The sequence below is a fragment of the Abramis brama genome (assembly GCF_963993115.1).
Source record: "Abramis brama genome assembly, chromosome: 2".
NCBI classification, from domain to species: domain Eukaryota; kingdom Metazoa; phylum Chordata; class Actinopteri; order Cypriniformes; family Leuciscidae; genus Abramis; species Abramis brama.
This window is the reverse complement of record NC_139964.1, coordinates 25,734,611-25,761,416: the sequence shown is the minus strand read 5'-3', so window position 1 is coordinate 25,761,416 and position 26,806 is coordinate 25,734,611. Positions and strand designations below refer to the sequence as shown.

General features: G+C 37.1%; 1 protein-coding gene across 6 annotated transcripts in view; it reads left to right on the top strand.

The window, feature by feature from the left end:
* LOC311077893 (protrudin-like) overlaps positions 1-26,806 on the top strand; it is a 148,966-nt gene that overhangs the window by 103,460 nt on the left and 18,700 nt on the right. For 2 of the 6 annotated variants that reach the window (XM_084106532.1, XM_084106531.1), the window contains exons 1-8: positions 10,607-11,103; positions 13,235-13,348; positions 13,682-13,795; positions 16,774-16,887; positions 19,751-19,864; positions 21,530-21,643; positions 21,973-22,086; positions 23,057-23,170. The exons of the other annotated variants lie outside the window; for them this stretch is intronic. In XM_084106532.1, coding sequence (XP_083962658.1) covers positions 13,245-13,348; positions 13,682-13,795; positions 16,774-16,887; positions 19,751-19,864; positions 21,530-21,643; positions 21,973-22,086; positions 23,057-23,170 — 788 coding nt within the window. In that variant the 5' untranslated portion in view covers positions 10,607-11,103; positions 13,235-13,244. Of the gene's footprint in view, positions 1-10,606; positions 11,104-13,234; positions 13,349-13,681; positions 13,796-16,773; positions 16,888-19,750; positions 19,865-21,529; positions 21,644-21,972; positions 22,087-23,056; positions 23,171-26,806 lie in introns of those variants that run through there. 6 annotated transcript variants of the gene reach the window in all.

Here is a 26,806-nt window from a genome sequence, read left to right as displayed (position 1 = left end):
GACTGTGTGTCTCTGTCTGAGTCAAGCGAGCGGAACGGACAGAAAAGTTTAACGCTCTGACTCGTCACATACTGTACCAATCTGACCAATGAGAAGACTGGAATAGATGATTGATCCCGCCTCCAAGTCTCTTCCAGCCAATCACAACACTCGTGTGTGTGTGTGTGTGTGTGTGTGTGTGTGTGTGTGTGTGTGTGTGTGTGTGTGTGTGTGTGTGTGTGTGTGTGTGTGTGTGTGTGTGTCACTGAGAAAAGTGTACTTCATTGACGTCAGTGCTGCCACAAATGTGCCAACATGCGAAACTGTCTCGAGAAAATGAGAGAGAGAAACTCGGTTACTTCATTCTAGTGTTCATAAATATATAGGCTACATCATGTATAGGCCTAGGCTATATAAATCTTTAAAAGGTATCATCTTTAATAATTAGGTGATTGTTAAAATTATTAAAAGCTTCGAGTATGATTTTTCTAAGAGTCTGTCACTACTCCATATTGTTTTAATAATTTTCCTAACAGAAGACCCTGTATTTAACTCTGCATCAGTAAGTTGTACTTTTCCATTACGTAACATCAGCTTCCTGAAGCTAAATATTAAAGATGAACATAAATTGCTATGAACACAAATTGCTATAAATGTCTTTATCATTTCCGTCAACAGAGGGAGACACAGGCCAGTGGTGTAGTCCAGTTGGGTAGTGCTCATATTAAATAATACTGTTAAAGAGTTGATAAAAGCACCACATTTTACATGAAGCTTCTTTAGGACCTCCTGAATGATTTCAGCCTAGCCCAGCGGAAATATTGAAATTTAGTGTCAAATCACTTAAAAATTCAATATTCAAGTAAAACTTTCAGGGTAATGGCCTTTTAAGACCACTGAATAAGCTTCCTTTTGTTAATTTGTGCTCAGGCCAGTAGATCTTCCGAATTATAAGTGTGCCAAGACACCTTATACCTCAAAAAACCTAAAAAATCCCTGTATAATATAGGCGGACTTATTACAAAAATGCTTAAATGTTAAGAGATCTTGGTTTTCTCTTTTATTTTTCAATTCAAGGTCATTCATATAGCTATCTACTGAGTTCATAGTTTGGTCATTAGTTTTATGTTAGGCTGCCTCACATCACATTAAATCCTGTTTGTGTGTGACAGTACATAGCTAGATGTACATTCAGTTATTTTGGTTTCCTATTGTAGACGTGCTGCATGTCAGAATCTCTTGATTCGTTCGTTCTTTTATGCTTACATAACATTAGTTTCTGAAACCTCAACATGGAGCTGAACTGGGCTCTATGTATTATTTGCCAGAAAGACACCTCTGAACCCCCGAGATGTCCCTTGCAGACACCTGGGACAAGTGGTGATAAATCTGATGCCTATAGATCATTTCTTAATGTCGAGCAATTCAGGGCGATTGACAATCTTCCAACTAAACTCTATTTTGGGAATGATGAAACGGCTGGCACTTTTGCTTCACATTCTGCTTCTTGGCACAAATCTTGCCACCTAAAGTTGATAAATTCAAAGCTTATGAAAGCAACAAAGAAGAACATGCGGGATGCTGTTGAATCTGGAGGGGGAAAGCCAATTAAACGCCAACGACTGGATGTCCGAAAGTGCTTCTTCTGTGAGGGTGGCATAGGTCAAGGTGCTCTCCATGAAGTATCAACATTTGATACTGACAGGAATAAGGGAAGAGAGATTTTGATGAAGACGCTCTCATCCTGGCAAAAGCTGCGAAGATTATTAGAAATTACATATTCAACCATACAGGCTTCAAATTCACTGGCTCCTTCCCAGAAAGATATCAAGAAACCTCACTTCCTTCAAGCCTAAAGTCTCTTATCTCGATGATAATGAATGGCTCCAACTTTAAAGATCAAGAGAAATGTGAGGCTCAGGCTTGCCTCACAATGGGACAAGGCATTCTTTATAACACAAAGAAAAGGGCAACACCCACTGCTGACCAGACACAGCCTTGATCGTGAACCACCGCTCCCTATTTACATAGGCCTTAATGTACATGTACAAACCAGAAGCAAGCAACTGGTCCAGCAATGAAACCAAATGGGTATTAGCATTTCATATGACAGAGTTATTCAAATGTAAGACTGGCTTGCTAAAGCCACATGTGAACGCTTTGAAGTTGATGGTGTTGTGGTTCCAGCTTGTCTCCGGAAAGGGCTCTTCACAGTTGGTGCCCTTGATAACCTTGACTATGACCCAAGTTCAACCACTTCTGTAGGCTCCTTTCATGGTACTGGAATCAGAATGTTTCAGTTTCCAACTAAGGATGACTGTGGTGTACAGAGACCACCCATTATGATACCACCTTTTGAAAATAAAAATAATAAAAAGCTCTTCCTGACACTTTTACCGCTGTCCCCACTGTAGCTCTGAAAAATACTTCTGTTTCAGTGAGTGTAATGTAGTTACAGCTTTGGGCTTATTGGATTATGCAAGAGAAGAGGAAAACAACTGGGTCAATCATGCACTGCCACTTGTAGAGAAGACAGAACTGGCCAGTGATGATGCAGTTGCATGGTCTGCATATCATGCTTCTATGCAACCATTGGTGGAAGACAGGGAGAAAAATTGTCCTGTTCCTCTTAGTCTTAACTATACCTATTTTTTCAGATATTCTTTCCCTTACCCACACTATATCATCATACCTCTACCTCTCTTATATATACACTTCTCCTACATTCTTTTAATTAATCCTGTGTTATTCAGAAACTGAAACAACACCTTTACCGTACTATTTCCTATATATGAGTCTAATATATTCTTTAATGTTAACTCTTTTCCTTCATTCTTCCATATTTCTTCTCTTAGCACTTCTCTTTCTTCATCGTAATCCTTACAATTTATAATCACGTTCTCATTTTCAGACACTGTTTCACTCTGTCCACATTTCTCACACAATCCCATTGGATGTTTAGATATTAGATGTAATTCAAACCTGTATGTCCCATCCTTAATCTTGTAATTATATTTTCCTCCCTCCTATTTCCCCCATTCTACCTTTTGCCACTTTCTTTTGAATTGCATATAAATGTCTCCCTTTAGTCTCATTATCCCAATACTGTTGCCACTTTTTAATCATTTTTTTAATCATACTGCTTGCTTAGCTAATTTATCTGCTTCTTCATTCCCTGTAATTCGCACATGGGCTGGAACCCGCATAAACTGTACTTCTATCCTACCTTGTTTTAACTCAAAGAGATTTTGAAGGATTTCCATTACTAAGTCTGGCCTTGATTCTGACTTTTGGTTATCAATACTGACCATCGCTGAATATGAATCTGAACATATGACCGCATTTTGTATTTCTATTGCTAGCAGAACAGCCATCAGTTCACCTGTATTTACTGACAGTTGATCACGTATTCAAGCTTTTCTCTTTATCTGTAACTTTGGACCATTGACTGCCACTCCTACTCTCCATCCTTTTTTTGAAGCATCTGTGTATATCTGTATATTATTTCCGTACTTAAGCCCTAAATATTCCTTTCTCACTTCCATCTCACTAATTCCTTCTTTTTGTCTTATCTTCAGTAGTTAAATTAAATCTTAAAAAAAAAGTTAAATCTACTATTGGCTGATGAAGAATCCATATAATGTGGGCACATCACTCTTATACACATCTATATTTACTTTATACACTATATTATTCTTTCCTTGTTCCCAACATATTCCTTGTATACTCTTTGTTGTATGTACCTCATCCTGACTCTTAATATTTGTCCAATATACTGCCATTAACTGTTGCCTTCTATTATCAAACAGCATTTCATTTATCTTGACTTGCATTGCTGCAATAGGTGTTGTTGGATATGTATGGCCCCACTGTAAAGTTTTGTCTGAAGTTCCTTGATTTTCCACTAGATGGCGTTATTTCTACACAGATTATTTATCCTTAGTTTAATGCTTGTGATGCTCTCACCTGTGTTGAATCATACCTAATGATAACCCCTAATTTAAGGCCTCACTGCCTTTTGTTCTTGTTCAGTCCTGGGGCTCGTTCTTCGTACGTTGCTTATTACATCCGAGATCAAATGACACATCCAAGATGATATCATCGTGCGAATCATGATCCGGCTAACTCGGTTCTTCGAACACACTTGCCGGATATGATTAGTATAGCTGGATTGAGTTATCTGAGATAATTGCGCGTTCATGCGCTGGTTAAAAGGGGATATGTATCGATAGTAGAAACATTGATCAGCAACGCTGCTATTGGCTGCTCAGCGTGGCCAAAGAGCGCGCACAGTTTTTCTCCTCAGCAGAGCAAGAACTAATAGTCGAAGTTTATTCGGAATTTTAATGTTTAATCAAAACGCCAGGGAACACCTCAAAGTCTGCAAAAGCCAGGAGAGAGGGCTGGCAAAAAGTAGCAGACAATTTAAATCCGTTAGAAGTGGCCATGTTAGATGTTTTTATCACTTAATAGCCTATATTTTTGTATTTTAATAATTGCATAATTACTTTGTGCATTGTAATGTCAGAGTCACCACACTAGAACATGGGAACAAATAAAAGTGAAGTACAAAAATATTCTACATAATGGTCATTTTTAGTTTTTTATTATTAGTTTTACTATTATTTTTTTTATTATATTTTTAAACTGTGCATTTATTATTTATTTTAATATATATATATATATATATATATATATATATATATATATATATATATATATATATATATTTATATTTATTTTATTTATTATATCTTTTATAAAAAGCACTATTAAATAAATGGTGTTCTGTTTATAAAAGCAACCAAGAAAAAGGCTGAAAAAAAGAAAAGATCTTAGTAGCCTACACTGTAAAATAATTTTTGCTGCTTTAAATTAAGGCTGTATAGTCATTTCAACTGTTAAATCTTGAGTAATGATGAATTGCTTTGACTTGTGAAAGTGAAAACTGATAAACTTATGTTAATGTAAAAATATTTTGCCATGAGTTATTGATCACATTTTTCCCGAGTGTAGTTCATTGTAATCACATTGTGTTTTCCTCTTTTGTGCACTTTTACATAATACACCAACACTTGTATCTGTTCCCAAGAAAGTGGTGGCTGAAATATGTGCAGTAAGTGGACATTTTCTAACTTTCCAAAGGAAAGAAAGTATAAGACTTTGTAATGTCCATTTGTTTCCATTGCACTGGACAGTGAATAAACCCTCTCAGATAACTGTCATATGGAGGAACTAGCTTACCTGCAAGTGCATAAAAAACTTTACTTAATTTATATTTGTATGCTTTATGGCTGCAATATAAGTTGCAGGATTCTACATCTACAGAAAGGCCTACAGAAGAGTCTGCACAGACAGAGGACACATAGGCCTACAGGCAGGCCCGCCCACAGAAATGACTGGGCCCCTGAAAAGGTCCAGTGAATGGGCCCTCCCCAAATCTGCTATAGGCTACTCATATCATGCGTGTGCTCTCTCTATCTCTCTCTCCTACATTAACACATACATTAACTGAGAGAGACTTAGGGGCGCAACTACCCAGTGTCAGAAGGGTATGCAGCAACAATTTTGCTGTCACTGACTCTAGGGGGTAGGGGGGTTGGTGGGCACCCCCCGTAAGAAAATTTTGTGCTTTTTAATGTTAAATTCATCAATCTGGTGCACTTTGAGAGTTCAAAATTAAAAACTCCAACCCATATTCAGTGTGCAAATTAAAAATTAAAACCTCTTTTAGTTAGTGTCTGTCTACATTACACTACTACATGATAATAGTTATAATATTAATCCCATGATATAATAGCCATATATTGTAAAACAAATGCACTGAAAAATAAAGGAAACTTTCATAATTAGTTTTGTACTAATTTCTACCCGTCACTGGTCCGGATAACCATATAGTTCCAAAGAACCATGGGCCGCTGATCTACTTGTTTCATGGGCCGGTGTTTCAGAAAAAAAACTAACGCTGACTTTTTTTGACCAATGCATTACACCGGCACTAACCCAGCGCCGCCGATTAAGCAAAACAAAACAAAACGAATGTACAGTTTTATGGGCCATTAAGACAAAAAAAAGAAAAAAGTATGGGATGCATCGGCCCAAAAAGCACGTCGGCCCACTGGGAATCTCCCGGTAGTCCCGATGGCCAGATGGATCTACATGCCTGGACGTCACACTTTAAATCCTACCTGTTTCATTTCATCCACTTATTTAGCTGCTGTCTCATCAATTGACATGCCATCTCCTTTTCCCTCTTTCTTTTTCTATGTTTAGCCCCCGCCAGCTTTTTTGCTTTATTCATCTTTTTCGACGACAACTCGCTACTCGTACCTGCTGCTCGCTCAGCGCTCACGGCGCCCGCGCCCGATCGCGATATTAAGTACAACAAAAATTAGATCAGACCATTTTCAGGAAAGGGGTGTTTCATTATGACACAGGCTACATTTTACTCAAGCAACATTAAATAAAATGCATTTTTTTTCTCACTTTCAACAATTAATGGTGCTATTTTGGTTCAAAATAAAATATGGTAACTTTTGCTTATATTTAGGATGAACATAATTATAGCTGGACTGCATGGGCCCCCTCTAGTGGCTGGGCCCCAGAAAATGTTCCCCTTTATCCCCCCTTATCGACGGCCCTGCCTACAGGTGGGCAGTGTATAGACAACTTTTCCTTTTTATTTGTTGCATGAGGCATGTGTCTAATATCTCTTGTTGCAGGCACTTGACCACTGGCTTTTCTTTACAAAGAACAATTGAAATAAAACTCAAGGAACTAAGCATATGTGTCTTTTATTAAACATTTAATAAAAAGTGTTTTTTTTTGGCAATGTTGTGTAATATGGCACATGCAACAATGTCACAGGCCCTGTCAGGTGTGCAACCCTCAGACTTTTCAGACACTGAAATCTTCCTTTTAGTTACCCAAAGATCATTTCATTGTGTGCCCTTGTCCTGGCTAGAGCTGCATTGTAACTGGTTTGGGTCATGGAGTGGGGGTCATAAAACACCTGTCTGCAGGCAGGAACATGTCATAATCACCTATGAAAAAATGCAGTTCTGTTAGGATCAGCATAAGTGTATGTAATACAGTGAGCTTGATATTTAATTGTGGAACTTTTCTTACCACTTTAAAATAATGTGCATAAATGTGAATCTCTGAAAATTCTTAAGTCATGTACGGATCCTGGCCATTTTGCTTTCACATTTGTGATATAGAAGATTTTAGTCAACTGCCTTTTTTTATTTGATATAATATTACTAATCTGGAATATTAAGAATCACAATAGTAACTGGGCTGCACATTTACATGTGAATCCCCTTTCTGTTCACATAATCCCCTTCATTGAGGCCTTGATGGCAGTCTATGGTAGCCTATATGGTACCAATCACGTTAGTGAAGCCTGAGTGACATATCTGTAATCGGCATGGTCATGATTGTATGATCTTCATAAAAAAAATATGATATAGCCAAAAAAAAAAAAAAAATGCTTTACAACATTGGGTCTTAAGTGGCTTGGAAATGCCACAAAAAAAAAACCTAAAACTGTTTTTTAAACCTAAAAGTGACAAAAAACGAATCTCACGAATCACGAGAAAAAAAATCTATATCTCAGAAAGAAAGTGCACTATCGCGCTGCGCTGGACTTCCCGTATCAGCTCCGCTTATGAAGCCGGGATCTAATCCTGTTAACATGAAATAAGCCTGCTCGTGAGCAGGTTTAAGATTGCGCACCTGTTGCTATGACAGCAAGTCCAGGATGAGCTTCGAAGAACCAAACAATCCAAGATCATGCCAAATCGCCAACAATCAAATCCAGCTAAGTGAGTTAGCGACGTACGAAGAACGGACCCCTGATGTTAGCCAAAGTGTTGTCATTCCTAAGAATTTTTGGGTCTGAGATTTTTTCTCTGCCTTCTGTTTTGTTCTTTGATTACCCGCATTTCCCAAACTTTATTAGAGAACTCTAACATTACTTTCAACGATTCCTCGCTTAACTGCTCAATCATATAATAGCTGATTTCATCTTGACCAGGAGTAATTTCTCTCATTCTCCTCAATGCTTGTTTTAGTTCTGTCATTCAAATGGGACATCCATTATGTCATCTCTTTCTTCTCTTTTTTCCAATAGATGAGGATGTTCTTTGAATATTTCCTCCCTTTTTCTCTTAAATTCTTCATTCAGTTTTTCCGTACTGTTTACTTTTAGAAATGTATTACAAAACATTTCTCACTGTTTTCTACTGCTATAGCTTCCCCTTCATTTAACATGAGATATTCTGTCTCCTTCCTTATTCCATTCATCCTTCTGATCATATTCCATTCCTCTTCTATTGATGTCCCTATTCTGTCACAGAAATCTCTCCAATGTTGCCTTTTTGCCCTTCTTACCACAACTTTTACTTGTGCTTGTTCTCTCTTATATTCCATTATATCTTGATAGTTATGACTTCTTACCTTTGCTCTCCTTTTCCTTCTAATAGCTTCATCACACTCCTTATTCCACCGGTACCATTTTAATCTTTCGTCTTACTTTGCTTTTAGGAATATTACTAACTGCTGCATTTTTCATGACCCCTATCATTTTCTCACTTATAGCTTCTCTATCATCACCATTTCTTACATCATTTATGTCTATAAACTATCCTCCACCATTTTCACATACATGTCCAGTTAGCTTTCTTATATTTCCATTTCCCTTCTCTTCCTTCATTTCTCTCTTAGTTATACACATTTCTATCAAAATAGGAAAGTGATCACTGCCTATAGTACATTTCTGTAATACCTTATTCCCCCTAACCTAATATTTGTTAGTTTTGATCTAACACCGCTTCTTGACCTGTTCTCATCTATTCGTGTACCTCTCCTATCATTCAGACAGATTCATCTCATCCATTAATTCTTCAATCAGCTGCTCGTTTCTATCAATCACACTTCCTCCCCACATATTACTATAGGGATTGAAATCTACTCTATCTCTCTATACTTTGCCCTTCTATCTTCTTCATCTCTTCCAATGTCATTTGCTTGCATGGATTGTAAAAATGTATTATTACTACACTTTTGTCATCCTTCCATACCTCAACCACCACATATTCCATTTCACTTCCTTTCCCCACCATTCTGTATTCCAGACTTAATGAAAGTAACACGCCCACCATCCATTTCCCTCTTCCCGATCTCTTTTCACGGATACATTTATGCATTTGGCAGACACTTTTATCCAAAGCGACCAACGTTGCATTTCACATTTACATTCTTATCAATATTCTTTTATTACAGATACATATCCTTTTATTACAAATTAGGTTTTAGCCAAGACGCTTGTACACATATCACATCTGGTTTTTCCTTCATCTGATTTATAACCCTTAAATTCCACCAAACTTCTAGTATTCCATTGTAATATTACTAACATCAAGATTTTTGTCCTTGAAGTTAGACTATCTAACCATCTCCCATGTTATCCCTTTGATATCAGGAACCTCTCTGCGACTCTCACTATTATCTGTATCTTTTCTGTTCTTCTTTCAGTCTGTGCTGAACAATTTATGACCTCTGCCATGAATAACACAAAACTCTTTTTACTTACTATCATTGTGTCATCTGATATATTGCTTCTCTTTTCCTCATTTCTGAGATCAAACTCCTCACACCTGAGACAATCTCAATGGGAATAATCTGGTACAGTGTGAAGAGTCTCTCTGATTTAAAAGATAATTAATTCACATTATAAACTCAAGACACTGCTGTAAGTAAGGATGCATATCATATAATAATAACATTTGACCTAAATGTGTCAGCAGTAATGTCCCATAATGCTTATTTGTGTGTTTTATTTTACAGAGATTTAAATTATGTTGAATTTGGGGCCAAAGAGACATTATCATCAAAACTGAATGGTAGGGCTATAGTGTAAGGGGATATAATATACAGTTTGTACAGTATAAAAATCATTACGCCTATGGAGAGTGTTCACAATGAACCAGCCGTGTGTGTGTGTGTGTGTGTGTGTGTGTGTGTGTGTGCGTGTGTCTGTAATATTTCTATTAAGTGACTTTACTCTATATGAATTCAATATTTTTTTGTGGAAGATCTATTCAAATATTTATACCTTTCATACTGGTGTTGAGGTTCAAACTTTTATTTGTTGATTGGGATATTCATAAAATTAGTGGATGTTGTAGGCCTATATTATTTATTTATTTATTTATTAATTTATTTATTTATTTATTTATTTATTAGTATGTAGCCTATTATTTGCATGTATTAGCCTATGGTTGTTTGATGAACGCATGTTCCTGCTTGTGATTCTTGATCAGACCTGTAGAGGACAGCAGCTCTTTCAACCTCCAGCAGTACAAACGCAGTTTGTTGTTTCCATATTCGTCGTCTTTTGTTTTTAATAACATTTCAATCTTCCTTTAAGGCTACGTTTACACGGAAACGATCTGAAGAGAAAACGCAAAAGTGATCACTTTTTATTCTGCGTTTAGACGAGCGTTATGGGGGGGAAATCTGCGTGCATATGGTGACGCAAAAGTGTATGAAATTCAATGTAGTATGCACTCCAGGCGGCTAGGTGGCAATGTGAAGCACTGATCGGTGCCTTCACTGTCTAGCAGACTTTTGCTTTTTTACCGTTTAGACGGAAACGCGACGATGGAGCGTTTTTAAGATTTCCACTCTGGAGGGTGGTTTCACTTTTTTGCGTTTTTAAGCCCCAAAAACGCCGTCGCCGTCTAAACGAAAGGCATATCTGATAAAATATTTTTACGTTTTCACCCGCGAGCGTTCTCGTGTAAACAGGGCCTAAGAGTAGCCTACTTTGACGCACAAATGTGCGAGAATAGAACAATTGGACAATGCATGGCAATCTCGTCAGCTATATTTGATATAGAGGAAAAGATTCATGCTGTTTAAACTGTTCCTCCGTAAGAAACCGGAAAAATGAACTTTGCGCCCCTTTCCTGCTCATCTGAGAGGCGGTGTCCAGCAAAGTGAAAGTAAAATCCATCGGGATACGCCGCCATTTAATGAAAACATCAAAAATCATTTAGATTTTCTTAATGGAACATAAATATGATCAGCATGACCTGTGACAGATAGATTTCCACACAGGTGAGTCTTACAGATACAGTTTAAGTATTGCTTATACAATTTATTTTTGTGTTTTTCTACCTAGCGCTGCCTACACTGCAGGGCCATTTTGTTTAGCTACTAGCTGCTACCTGATTTTCCATTAATTTTATATAAATCTAAAAACATTTTATGGTTTAAAGTAGACTAATGAATTTGCATTCAGAACGCCAATACATCGTGCTAGAAAATATTATTTAACGATATTGAGACATTCTTCCTCTTAATAGTTCGACTTTTGTGTTCGAATATTTAGCAAACAACAAAGAGTTGTTTTTCTCTTATAGATATCCCACTAAGCAAAATTATGTTAAAAAGACGTCTTTTTAATGTCTTTGTCACAAAAGCGTACGCTGAAAAGATTTTGGACATAATTTTGCTTAATAGGATATCAGCACAATATAAAACTCTCTCTCAAGTTTTTCTTCTGGCACAAAGCACAGGATTGCTGACAGTAAGTAATGTGGTGCAGTGCGATGATATTCACGAGTTTAGGCCATTTCTTTTTTGCCATTTATGCTCAAAATGTTGCCATGTAAAGAGTTGGCAGGTATTGAAAGCACCAGTATTATTAATATAACTATGGTTTTACTGAGGCTCATTGAAGCTGTGTGATACCACCACAACCTTATGTATCCTCATATTTAGGATTTGGCCTTTTAGGTTAATAATTAAAAGTTGATAAAATGATCTTCATTCACATGGCTCAATTTCATGATTTCCTGAGAATGACTAGTGGTAATTAATTTAGCATAAATATTCCCTTAATGTTTTGTTTCAGTTCATTTAAGATGAATAATTTAAATACAATTCTTTTGGCACATAGTACAGGAATACCCATTTTAAATAATGTGGTGCAGTTTAATGATATTTGTCAGAAAAGGCTATTATTTGCTCTGATATTCAACCTCGAAACTTGTCATGTAAAAGGTTTGGCACAAAACATGTTTTAAAATCTTTTGTTTCATTCGTCCTGACCGCCAGGGGCACTAGTGGATCGTCGCAGTGCCAGCTAAATCCATAAATCAAGGAAAGAAAAAGGAAAAACAGTAATAACTACAATATAAAGTAATAAGTAAAACGTGCCAGGGGGAGGTAGAAATATAAAAATCAAAAATACATCGAGGTATAAAAATACAAAATAAATTGTGTTGTTCACAAACCTTAAGTCCTTAGAGCTTTTTATAGTCTGACTTTACTTCAGTCAGCAGTCATAAAGTTGGGTTTCTTGCTAGAAAACTTCTTGATCCTCATTTCTAACATGATATGTTTGTTGTAAGAACCACACTTTTCCCTAGCAAATCAATTTACCACTCAATAAATAGTAATCAGTAACACATTTAAATAGCATGTGAGTGCATGAAGAGACTGCACCAATTAAAATAGAAACAATTTTACTTTTAATTTGGGACAGTATTTTAAACAGTGTCGGGATCCTGGAACCGGTGCTGTCATTTTCCTTTTGTTTGGGTTGAGCACATGGTCTCTGTGTTGGATTGCCATGTTCTCTTCTGTTTGTTTTTAGTCTACTGCAAGGGTACTCAACATTAATTTTGTTGCCATGTTTACACTGCAGAATTTAAGGTGAGGTAGTTACGCATTTTTATGCGGGGTACAGTTTGGTCACAGTGTTACTGTCAGATTACAGGTGGTTGTTCTGTTGAGTACTAAGGGTTCATCAAACAGGACCTGTGCAGGACTCTACTTTACAGTGTGTAAGTGGACGATGGTCCTCTTTTCAGCATGAAAAACAAAAATTTAAATTTTGAATGGGTTAATATTGGCCGTAGCATGGTAATGAGGAGCAATTAATTGTCTTACCTGTAATTATATCCTTATTGTAACAACTGCTATAGTTAAACAATTACAGGAACTATGTTACTAAGGCCAAGTACAAGTTAGAAAGAGCTTTAAAGTCCTGACCACCTTTAATCATTGACTAAATACCACAACCTTGGCTCTGTGGATTTGGGTTTGGTATTTTAGATTAAGAACTAAAAGTTGGTCAAATTTGATTTTCATGCACATGGATCTATTTTGTGATTTCCTTAGAATGACTAGTGGTAATTAAATTTGCATAAATATTCTAAATTCCTTTCATGCTCTGTTTCAGTTCATTTAAGATGCACAGACCAGATCCTCCAGACCCCAGCTGTGTGTCCATGAAGAGTGACCGGTCAATGGGTCGTCCCATTCACTTTAGCGGACACACTGGTCCTGGGTTTAGGTAAACACTGCACTAAACCACTGATCTTGTTACATACAGTGGTGTAGTTTGCGGCGGCGCGTGGGAGTAAGGGAGGTGCATTCCCCCCCCCCCCCAAATAACCTAAACAAGTCTTAACCAATATCTACAATATTTATATCATGGTTAATGGAAAAATAGAATCAGGCTATAAATTAATTATATACATTGTGTGTTCTGAGCTTTTATAACCACTAAGTTCCCGTACGCACCGAATGGACCAATTATAAAATTATAAAACATGATTTCCTGAGAATGACTAGTGGTAATTAAATTAGAATAAATATTCTAAATTCCCTTCATGCTCTGTTTCAGTTCATTTGAGATGCACAGACCAGATCCTCCAGACCCCAGCTGTGTGTCCATGAAGAGTGACCGGTCAATGGGTCGTCCTATTCACTTTAGCGGACACACTGGTCCTGGGTTTAGGTAAACACTGCACTAAACCACTGATCTTGTTACATACAGTGGTGTAGTTTGCGGCGGCGCGTGGGAGTAAGGGAGGTGCATCCCCCCCCCCAAATAACCTAAACAAGTCTTAACCAATATCTACAATATTTATATCATGGTTAATGGAAAAATAGAATCAGGCTATAAATTAATTATATACATTGTGTGTTCTGAGCTTTTATAACCACTAAGGGTGCTTTCACACTTGGTTCGATTGCCTGTTCCGAACCCGAGTTCGATTGCTCCCCCCTCCCCCTGCCTCCGATGGACTGTGTTCACATTATATTATTTGTATCCGAACCGCAGTACGCTTGCGTCATCAAGCTGCAGCTGGCGCGTACTCGTGTTGCTTGGTAACCGCTATGAAAAGGCGTCAAAATGGATAGAATTGCTCGTTTCACATTTGTTGTTCTTTTTTTTGAACCTTTGGTTTTGTTTTCAAAGAAAAGATACAGAAACACACTTGCGTCTGTCTGCCGCAAAAGTATTAAAACAGTTCCAAAGACAGCGGGATGTCTGCCCGCACGTCGAAGACAATTTTTGTGGAGGCAAGCAGAAATCATCTCTCTGCTTGCAGTGCGTCAATCCCGCTTTTCGTCAAGGTAATAGACCCTTTTACAGTTGTTAAACACTCACTCACGCACGCAGGCACGCACCACATTATATGTCATCCAGGGCCGTTTCTAGCCTTTTTGGCACCCTAGGCAAGATTCCCCAATTTTTTTACATTTTAAGGTTAAATTAATGCATCAATCTGGTGCACTTTGAGAGCTAAAAATTAATGAACTGTGCACACTGAACAAAAAAAAACCATCGACTTGTACCTGGACACTAAAGAGGGCTCAAACATCTTAGTTATGATATAGAGTCTCAGTCTACATTACATTATCACTGGTGTTTATGATTTATATAAGCATTCCTATGACGTAAAATCCATATAGCCAATAATATGTACTGTATAAATTAAAATTAATATTTCAAAAGTATATTTTACATTACACTATAGTATAGGAAAATTACAATACTTTTGTCCTAATTTCTTCACTTGCAAGAAATAAACCCTTGAGCTTTTATTTTGGAGAAAAACACCATATCACCATGCTGATCGCGTGAGCAAAGTGCACACTTTTCTTTAAATCACGCAACACAAACAGAATGCCTATATACATAGTTCCCACAGGCCAATTAATGTCACGTGACCTCCCCGGAGACGCCATCTTTGAGGGCATAAGCTGCTGTGTTTACAAGGTTTCACAAGCAAATTTCGAAGATTTCTTCCTATTTATAATGTTGCGAAAATCATGAAGAGACAAAGTGACAGAGATTATAAAGACACTCTATTAACATAAGACAGAGAGAGGTACAATGCGAAAATTTCAGTCATAAATGGTGTTGATCCGTATGCGCTAAACTGAGCACTGATTGCTTTGGCTCAGATACTGTATTATCCATGTGTACCATTATCTGGTATTGGCTAGGAGTTTTAACACATGTAAGCAATTCCGAGCCTGGAAATATGTGCATGAATATGAATATACACGGTATGAAAATAAATAAAACTCGCGTGCAAATTAATGTAACAGTTAATGCGGAACTACTTTATACGCGGGTTCTTTAGGGACATAATCTGAGATTGCAAGGCTGGAATGTGTGTGTGTGCGTCAGTCTGTGTGTGTGAGTGAGAGAGAGAGTCGCGGGCGCGATCGAACGGTGGAAACAATGTTGTTTTTGTATGTTTTTAATACCTCGTCATTTTGTACATACAGGACATCATTCAAACTGCAAAGTGTTAACTTATATTTGTGTACACTCGCAATAAAAAACAACAAATTCTTGCGTGTTTTGAGGGAGTTTCTTTCCTGTTTATCCTCGCCAGCCATAACCTCCATCGTTGTTCTGACAAAAGCTTCGTTTTGTCACATTCATGAAGTCTAATGACGGGTATACTGTAAAATCCAAATTTAACTGAACCTCCGGCACGATTTGAACATCCATTGACCCAGCAGGAGATGACCATTTTCACTTTTTATCACGAAATTAACTCGTTTCAGCTTCTTCGTCTAATGTTCTGCCCACAGCATGCCCACAGAAATGGCGCCGGGTCGGCCAATGCCCGTATGTTGTGACGTCATGTGGGAACTATGTATAGGCTACTTAATTAAAGTCTTGTGCTGTTTTATAAAGGCACAAAGCCATATCACAATTTCGATTTTAGTTTGTTGACAAAATATAATGCTAGAGACCTTTATTTTAGGCTATAAATTTTACATTTCATGTGTTGGGAAAAGGGAGAAGAGCGAGTTCGGCAAAAGGCGGATTCGAACTCGGGTCGAATGCATCAAAAGCCACTTTCAAGCACCTCACACCTTACGACCTATGCCACTGTAGATATTTAGTGATGGGCGTCTTTTTGCCACAAAGACAGGCACTTAGTGCAAATATACACTCCATTATCGGAAATGTAAAAAAAAGAAGGATTTTTCTTCCACTCGCTTGGGTGAGAAAAAAAATCTCTTGGTGTGGTGGGGGCTCTCACTGGCGCCCCCCAGATGTTTGCGCCCTAGGCGACCGCCTAGTTTGCCTATGCCTAGAAACGGCCCTGATGTCATCAATAGCGGTTCACTTCCGCGATTTCGTACGATTGCGTTCATATCAGCAGCGAACCGTACCCGAGTTCATATGAACCGTACCCCAGACCACCTTTTTAAGCGGACTCGAGTACGGTTCGCGGGTGCGCACCCGAGTTCGGAAAACAGCGTTCACATCATCCAAACGAACCGAACTCTGACGTCATTCGAACCCGGGTGCGCACCAAAAGTGCTAGTGTGAAAGCGCCCTAAGTTCCCGTACGCACCGAATGGACCAATTCTAAAATTATAAAACATGATTTCTTGAGAATGACTAGTGGTAATTAAATTAGAATAAATATTCTAAATTCCCTTCATGCTCTGTTTCAGTTCATTTGAGATGCACAGACCAGATCCTCCAGACCCCAGCTGTGTGTCCATGAAGAGTGACCGGTCAATGGGTCGTCCTATTCACTTTAGCGGACACACTGGTCCTGGGTTTAGGTAAACACTGTACAAAAATGAAAATTAGCCCATGATTTACTCACCCTGAAGTCATCCTAGGTGTATATGACATTCTTCTTTCAGACGAATAATCAGAGTTATATTTAAAAAGTGTCCTGGCTTTTCCAAGCAAATAATGGGAGTCAGTGGGTATATTTTTTTGGAAATCCATCAAAGTGCATCTATCCATAATTAAAGTGTTTGAAACAGCTCTGCGGGGGTTAATAAAGGCCTTCTGAAGTGAAGCGATGCGCTTGTGTAAGGAAAATATCCATATTTGAAAATATACTGGCTAAAATAACTAGCTTCCGGCAGACGGCCATACGCAAGTCGACTTGCGCCAAAAGAGAAACACTTGACGATGTATGACGTAGGATTTAGGAGTAGCGTAAGCTTTGACGCCTCTCGTGGTTCAAACAAACAGGGCTGGACAACCGCGTTCGTCATTACGTTTTGCGTCAAGTTCAAGGGTTTCTCTTTTGGTGTAAGTCAACTTGCATATGACCGTCTGCCGGAAGCTAGGTATTTTAGGCGATAAAGTTTTAGATATGGATATTTTTCTTACACGAATGCATCGCTTCACTTCAGAAGGGCTTTATTAACCCGTCGGAGACGTGTGGAGCACTTTAACCCTCAGATGGTCTTCGGGGTCTTTTTGACCCGCAAATGACTTTTGCTGAATTAAAAAAAAAATTTCTCTTTGTCTAAATGGCATGAAACTTGGTACGGCTCTCAACCCTTTCTAGATGTACAATAAAAAAAATAAATTGTAATGATATCTGTTTTTATGTTAGCGTGAGAAAAATAGTGACACTCGTGGTCTTCGGGGTCTCCAGAGACCCCAGTAGATAACGTGTAATTTTGTAACAGAATAATATATATTTTTTTAACAAATGTAATTTTACTCTGTTTATTAATGTTTTTACTCCACATTTGTGCAGTTTTTGGAGGATTTATGATATATTTTACATTTATATAAATAAATTAAAAATGTTGTTTTTTTAATAGGTTTTTATACAAAACCGTTTATAGTTTTTTATGTAAAATTCACTTTATAAATTTCTAAATTTCATTCATGGGGATAACATGGATAATTTGACATGGTTTAGTGTAACATTTTTGCCCATATTTTTGAAAATGTAGTTTTAAAAGTAAAAAATTATAATTTGAGCCACTAGATGGCTATAGAGACCCATTATATGCTATTTGCTATTTGACTAACTGAAAGATATCTTTTCACAAGTTTTACCAGTTGGATTCATATCTGAATATTATGAAATCACAATTCTAACAATAAAAATGACTTTTTTGTCAAAGTTTAAAAAATTTGTACTGAAAAAAAAAACCCCAGAAAAAAATAAAATAAATAAAAAAATAGAGAAATTTCATCATCAAAATCAGAAAAAAACGCAGAACACAGATAGACAGACATAAAAACAGTGCTAAAGACATTCACAATGTAAAATTATCATGCTCTCACACACACACGCATACGTGCGTGCATGCGCGCGCGCACACACACACACACACACACACACACACAGAGAAATAAATTTGTGAGACTATAAAAACTGCTCTCTTATAATTTGTCACATAAAATAGTCCAAAATGCGGAACCACCACAAAAATAAATTTGGTGACACTGACACATCGACAATGTGAACCCTCAACACACACACACATACACAGAAAGAGAGAGGGAGAGAAAGTTACAGCTTTATTTGCTCATTTGTTATGCTGTTCAATTCATTGCATTTTGATGTTCATGTCATGTATTTGTACTCAATATATAATATAACTGTACATATCTGTTCTGTTACAGTTAGTAACTGAAGTGTAGATCACATTTGTACAATTATATGAAAAAAGAAGATTAAAATAAATGATAAACTCTAAAAACTCAACTTTTATCTTTTTTAGGTTTGATTCTAATCATAATGTAACATTATATTATTGGAAAAATAATTCAGTACAAAAAATGCTAAACTTAGACAAAAAAGTCATTTTTATTGTTAGAATTGTCATTTCATAATATTTAGATATGAATCCAACTGGAAAAACTTGTGAAAAGATATCTTTCAGTTAGTCAAATACCAAATAGCATATAATGGGTCTCTATAGCCATCTAGTGGCTAAAATGATAATTTTTTACTTTAAAACTACATTTTCCAAAATATGGGCAAAAATTTTACACTAAACCATGTCAAATTATTCATGCTATCCATATAAATGCAATTTAGAAATTTGAGTCTTTTATAAAGTGCATTTTACATAAAACGCTGTTTTTGTATAAAAACATATTTAAAAAAAACAGTTCTTAAGTTATTTATATAAATTTAAAATATATCATAAATCCTCCAAAAACTGCACACATGTGGAGTAAAAACATTAATAAACAGAGTATAATTACATTTGTTAAAAAAAAAACAATTAAACTGTAACAAAATTACATGTTATTGTCTGGGGTCTCTGGAGACCCCCAAAAACACGAGTGTGTACATAAATAAAGACCATCAGAGGGTTAATCATGGATGGATGCACTTTGATGGACTTCCAAAAAAATATACCCATTGACTCCCATTATAAAGCTTGGAAGAGCCAGGACAGTTTTTATAAAACTCTGATTGTATTCGTCTGAAAGAAGAATGTCATATACACCTAGGATGACTTCAGGGTGAGTAAATCATGGGCTAATTTTCAGTATTTTTCTTCATTCATTTCATTTTTCTATCCCTTTAACCAATATTTAAAAGTTGGTAAAACATTTTTTTATGCACATGGATCTGTTTGTGATTTCCTGAGAATGACTAGTGGTAATTAAATTAGCATAAATATTCTAAATTCCTTTCATGCTCTGTTTCAGTTCATTTAAGATGCACAGACCAGATCCTCCAGACCCCAGCTGTGTGTCCATGAAGAGTGACCGGTCAATGGGTCGTCCCATTCACTTTAGCGGACACACTGGTCCTGGGTTTAGGTAAACACTGCACTAAACCACTGATCTTGTTACATACAGTGGTGTAGTTTGCGGCGGCGAGTGGGAGTAAGGGAGGTGCATTCCCCCCCCCCCCCAAATAACCTAAACAAGTCTTAACCAATATCTACAATATTTATATCATGGTTAATGGAAAAATAGAATCAGGCTATAAATTAATTATATACATTGTGTGTTCTGAGCTTTTATAACCACTAAGTTCCCGTACGCACCGAATGGACCAATTCTAAAATTATAAAACATGATTTCCTGAGAATGACTAGTGGTAATTAATTTAGCATAAATATTCTATATTCCCTTCATGTTTTGTTTCAGTTCATTTAAGATGAATTATTTAAATACAATTATTTTGGCACATAGTACAGGAATACCCATTTTAAATAATGTGGTGCAGTTTAATGATATTTGTCAGAAAAGGCTATTATTTGCTCTGATATTCAACCTCGAAACTTGTCATGTAAAAGGTTTGGCACAAAACATGTTTTAAAATCTTTTGTTTCATTCGTCCTGACCGCCAGGGGCACTAGTGGATCGTCGCAGTGCCAGCTAAATCCATAAATCAAGGAAAGAAAAAGGAAAAACAGTAATAACTACAATATAAAGTAATAAGTAAAAGGTGCCAGGGGGAGGTAGAAATATAAAAATCAAAAATACATCGAGGTATAAAAATACAAAATAAATTGTGTTGTTCACAAACCTTAAGTCCTTAGAGCTTTTTATAGTCTGACTTTACTTCAGTCAGCAGTCATAAAGTTGGGTTTCTTGCTAGAAAACTTCTTGATCCTCATTTCTAACATGATATGTTTGTTGTAAGAACCACACTTTTCCCTAGCAAATCAATTTACCACTCAATAAATAGTAATCAGTAACACATTTAAATAGCATGTGAGTGCATGAAGAGACTGCACCAATTAAAATAGAAACAATTTTACTTTTAATTTGGGACAGTATTTTAAACAGTGTCGGGATCCTGGAACCGGTGCTGTCATTTTCCTTTTGTTTGGGTTGAGCACATGGTCTCTGTGTTGGATTGCCATGTTCTCTTCTGTTTGTTTTTAGTCTACTGCAAGGGTACTCAACATTAATTTTGTTGCCATGTTTACACTGCAGAATTTAAGGTGAGGTAGTTACGCATTTTTATGCGGGGTACAGTTTGGTCACAGTGTTACTGTCAGATTACAGGTGGTTGTTCTGTTGAGTACTAAGGGTTCATCAAACAGGACCTGTGCAGGACTCTACTTTACAGTGTGTAAGTGGACGATGGTCCTCTTTTCAGCATGAAAAACAAAAATTTAAATTTTGAATGGGTTAATATTGGCCGTAGCATGGTAATGAGGAGCAATTAATTGTCTTGCCTGTAATTATATCCTTATTGTAACAACTGCTATAGTTAAACAATTACAGGAACTATGTTACTAAGGCCAAGTACAAGTTAGAAAGAGCTTTAAAGTCCTGACCACCTTTAATCATTGACTAAATACCACAACCTTGGCTCTGTGGATTTGGGTTTGGTATTTTAGATTAAGAACTAAAAGTTGGTCAAATTTGATTTTCATGCACATGGATCTATTTTGTGATTTCCTTAGAATGACTAGTGGTAATTAAATTTGCATAAATATTCTAAATTCCTTTCATGCTCTGTTTCAGTTCATTTAAGATGCACAGACCAGATCCTCCAGACCCCAGCTGTGTGTCCATGAAGAGTGACCGGTCAATGGGTCGTCCCATTCACTTTAGCGGACACACTGGTCCTGGGTTTAGGTAAACACTGCACTAAACCACTGATCTTGTTACATACAGTGGTGTAGTTTGCGGCGGCGCGTGGGAGTAAGGGAGGTGCATCCCCCCCCCCAAATAACCTAAACAAGTCTTAACCAATATCTACAATATTTATATCATGGTTAATGGAAAAATAGAATCAGGCTATAAATTAATTATATACATTGTGTGTTCTGAGCTTTTATAACCACTAAGTTCCCGTACGCACCGAATGGACCAATTATAAAATTATAAAACATGATTTCCTGAGAATGACTAGTGGTAATTAAATTAGAATAAATATTCTAAATTCCCTTCATGCTCTGTTTCAGTTCATTTGAGATGCACAGACCAGATCCTCCAGACCCCAGCTGTGTGTCCATGAAGAGTGACCGGTCAATGGGTCGTCCTATTCACTTTAGCGGACACACTGGTCCTGGGTTTAGGTAAACACTGTACAAAAATGAAAATTAGCCCATGATTTACTCACCCTGAAGTCATCCTAGGTGTATATGACATTCTTCTTTCAGACGAATAATCAGAGTTATATTTAAAAAGTGTCCTGGCTTTTCCAAGCAAATAATGGGAGTCAGTGGGTATATTTTTTTGGAAATCCATCAAAGTGCATCTATCCATAATTAAAGTGTTTGAAACAGCTCTGCGGGGGTTAATAAAGGCCTTCTGAAGTGAAGCGATGCGCTTGTGTAAGGAAAATATCCATATTTGAAAATATACTGACTAAAATAACTAGCTTCCGGCAGACGGCCGTACGCAAGTCGACTTGCGCCAAAAGAGAAACACTTGACGATGTATGACGTAGGATTTAGGAGTAGCGTAAGCTTTGACGCCTCTCGTGGTTCAAACAAACAGGGCTGGACAACCGCGTTCGTCATTACGTTTTGCGTCAAGTTCAAGGGTTTCTCTTTTGGTGTAAGTCAACTTGCATATGACCGTCTGCCGGAAGCTAGGTATTTTAGGCGATAAAGTTTTAGATATGGATATTTTTCTTACACGAATGCATCGCTTCACTTCAGAAGGGCTTTATTAACCCCCGCAGAGGCGTGTGGAGCACTTTAATCATGGATAGATGCACTTTGATGGAATTCCAAAAAAATATACCCATTGACTCCCATAATAAAGCTTGGAAGAGCCAGGACAGTTTTTATAAAACTCTGATTGTATTCGTCTGAAATAAGAATGTCATATACACCTAGGATGACTTCAGGGTGAGTAAATCATGGTCTAATTTTCAGTATTTTTCTTCATTCATTTCATTTTTCTATCCCTTTAACCAATATTTAAAAGTTGGTAAAACATTTTTTTATGCACATGGATCTGTTTCGTGATTTCCTGAGAATGACTAGTGGTAATTAATTTAGCATAAATATTCTAAATTCCTTTCATGCTCTGTTTCAGTTCATTTAAGATGCACAGACCAGATCCTCCAGACCCCAGCTGTGTGTCCATGAAGAGTGACCGGTCAATGGATCGTCCCATTCACTTTAGCGGACACACTGATCCTGGGTTTAGGTAAACACTGCACTAAACCACTGATCTTGTTACATACAGTGGTGTAGTTTGCGGCGGCGAGTGGGAGTAAGGGAGGTGCATTCCCCCCCCCCCCAAATAACCTAAACAAGTCTTAACCAATATCTACAATATTTATATCATGGTTAATGGAAAAATAGAATCAGGCTATAAATTAATTATATACATTGTGTGTTCTGAGCTTTTATAACCACTAAGTTCCCGTACGCACCGAATGGACCAATTCTAAAATTATAAAACATGATTTCCTGAGAATGACTAGTGGTAATTAATTTAGCATAAATATTCTATATTCCCTTCATGTTTTGTTTCAGTTCATTTAAGATGAATTATTTAAATACAATTATTTTGGCACATAGTACAGGAATACCCATTTTTAAATAATGTGGTGCAGTTTAATGATATTTGTCAGAAAAGGCTATTATTTGCTCTGATATTCAACCTCGAAACTTGTCATGTAAAAGGTTTGGCACAAAACATGTTTTAAAATCTTTTGTTTCATTCGTCCTGACCGCCAGGGGCACTAGTGGATCGTCGCAGTGCCAGCTAAATCCATAAATCAAGGAAAGAAAAAGGAAAAACAGTAATAACTACAATATAAAGTAATAAGTAAAAGGTGCCAGGGGGAGGTAGAAATATAAAAATCAAAAATACATCGAGGTATAAAAATACAAAATAAATTGTGTTGTTCACAAACCTTAAGTCCTTAGAGCTTTTTATAGTCTGACTTTACTTCAGTCAGCAGTCATAAAGTTGGGTTTCTTGCTAGAAAACTTCTTGATCCTCATTTCTAACATATGTTTGTTGTAAGAACCACACTTTTCCCTAGCAAATCAATTTACCACTCAATAAATAGTAATCAGTAACACATTTAAATAGCATGTGAGTGCATGAAGAGACTGCACCAATTAAAATAGAAACAATTTTACTTTTAATTTGGGACAGTATTTTAAACAGTGTCGGGATCCTGGAACCGGTGCTGTCATTTTCCTTTTGTTTGGGTTGAGCACATGGTCTCTGTGTTGGATTGCCATGTTCTCTTCTGTTTGTTTTTAGTCTACTGCAAGGGTACTCAACATTAATTTTGTTGCCATGTTTACATAAAACATCATCCTGCACCAACATAAGTTAGAAAGCTGTTGAAACTACTCATGACCACATTTACTAGAATATACATCACGTTCTGTTGTATTTATTGTGGTACATTTTGACTAACTTGTAGAATTTATAATGGATTATCTGTTAAGGTAGTAGATTTTTCACTAAAGATTTATGTTACAACTGTTTAAGAGATTTATTGCATATAGCTCTCGGCCAGTTTCATTTTTAAAAAGTAGCTAAAAAAAGTTGGAGACCCCTAAACCATCCAAGTTAGATTGACCACGAGCTACGAGGTTGTGAAACGAAAGTTTCTGCTCCTATAAAAGCCACAAAGTATAAAAATCAACCTTGTTATTTGTGATCTTCTGGAGAAATACTACACTACCCATAATTCTAAGCAAAACACTGACGTCTCTGATTGGTCGAACTTGAGTCGCGCCGCGGTTACCATGGCGACGTCTACCGCCCCCGCGAACGGTGATCTGAAAAACTAAGAGTAAAGGGTCAAGAGCTCAAATAAAGGAGCCATTAATCACGATTCTGGTGACTTCAGATAACACATTCAATGAAACATCAACATCTAAACCTCTGTTAATTCTCAATAAGAGCTTGTCTATGTAGATTCATAATGTCTAAAACATCCAGCTAATAAAATGTTCAAACAAACTCTTTATTAAAGGTCCCATGACATGAAATTTCCACTTTCTGAGGTTTTTTAACATTAATATGAGTTCCCCTAGCCTGTATATGGTCCCCAAGTTTCTAGAAATTTTATTCGGTGTTTCTCTGCCTTTGAGAAAATGGAAGCTTAACCGGGCTGATCTTGAATCTTCTCCTTATGACGTTATAAGGAGGAATGTTTCCTCCCCTTTCTCTGCTTTGCCCGCCCAGAGAATAGGCTTGTTTGAGATGCGCCTTGCCTCGCCTGAAATGTATGCGAGAGTAGGCGGCTGCAGTGAGAGGAGGAGTGAAAAATGCGCAGGCAAGCCGGTCAAATCTCTCTTCTCGTAGTGGATCTGACACCTGTGAGATCAAAGATGGATATCGCGGGATTCACGCTCGTGCACAGTGTTGCAAATAAACTGGATGTAATTCAATTTCTGTTGCTTTTATATGAAAATAAATAAAATGAACAAGACACCCAAAGTACTTGTTATTTAATTCCATTCCAAATACATGTTTATAATTTTTTCTTTAATACAGACATATGTGTTTTTATTTATTTATATATATATATATATTTTTTTTTATAAAAATTAAATTGCATAACCCAAAGAGATCGCACTGTCAGATAGTTTGGGAATATTCACACATAACATATACACATAAAAACTGATATTAGAGTTTTAAAATCAAACATTTTAAAAGAGAACAATACATCACAGTTGTTTAAACCAATGAGCATTAAGCTGTGTCGTCAGCAAGTCGTTTCCCATCATGCTTTTGATCAGCGCAGTCAGTGGAGAGCAACTGCGCTCGACTGCAGAATCCGACACGTCAGTGGGTCTCAATTCTGGTTCTGGGGATTATATATATATATTTTTTACAGTGTAAATAATTGTCTGACTCAGCGTCACTGACAAAACATTTTAAATGTAAAACGTTACCGTTTCCTTCCAATTCTGTCCTTCAAGTGCAATAGTATTTTCATAATCGTGTGAAGAGCATGACAGTGGTTATGATTCGGGTCCTCTCTGTCTGTGCTCGACACCAACAGCTCCTGCGTGCAGCAGATCGTACAGCACTGAGTAAGCGCACTTATTCAACCCGGCCAATGGACCGTTCGATCACCGAGCGAGTCCTTCATTGCCTGTCATTATACCGTCTGTGTTGCTGCTAATCTGCTTAGACGGAGTCAAGTGCTCATCATTGATCATTATTTGCGTGAAAATATTTTCTCAGATCATCTGCTATTTAGATCAGAATATAAAGCAGAATTATCATGTGCCAAGCAATCCTCACTGGCTAAAACATTAAAACACAGCATGCCACAGGAAAAGAGTTCAAAAGCAGCGCATTCACTACAAATATTTCTATTTAAATTAATAAAAAATGTTGTAACTTCTGGACAATGATTTCATTAAATTTCAGTGCTTAACTCCATTAATGAGAGTGGCATATTTAACCTAAATGTGTGTATCAGATGTAAAACAGTTTCAATCATTCTGTTCACTTCATGACTTCACTCACTCCAGTAAAAGTGTGTGTACGCACGGTATAGAGTGTCCGTACGGTGCGCACATATTTACACTAGTTTATTTTTTATAAATCCTGATGTGTGAGTGGGAAATTGCGTACACACATTTCAAAGCTTTTTTGTGCGTATGCAACGTTTCTGCATCAGGCCGCTGGTGTTTGCGCCATTATTTACCCACCCAAAAACAGCAGGTCTGAAACCAGACGCTAACTGGTAGATTGTGTTGGTCTTTATGGAAATGATCCGGCTGAGTCTCTGTTCTTTAACTTCCGCTTCGTCAGTCGATCAAACTCAGAACTTTCCACTCCCATCGGCGCTTT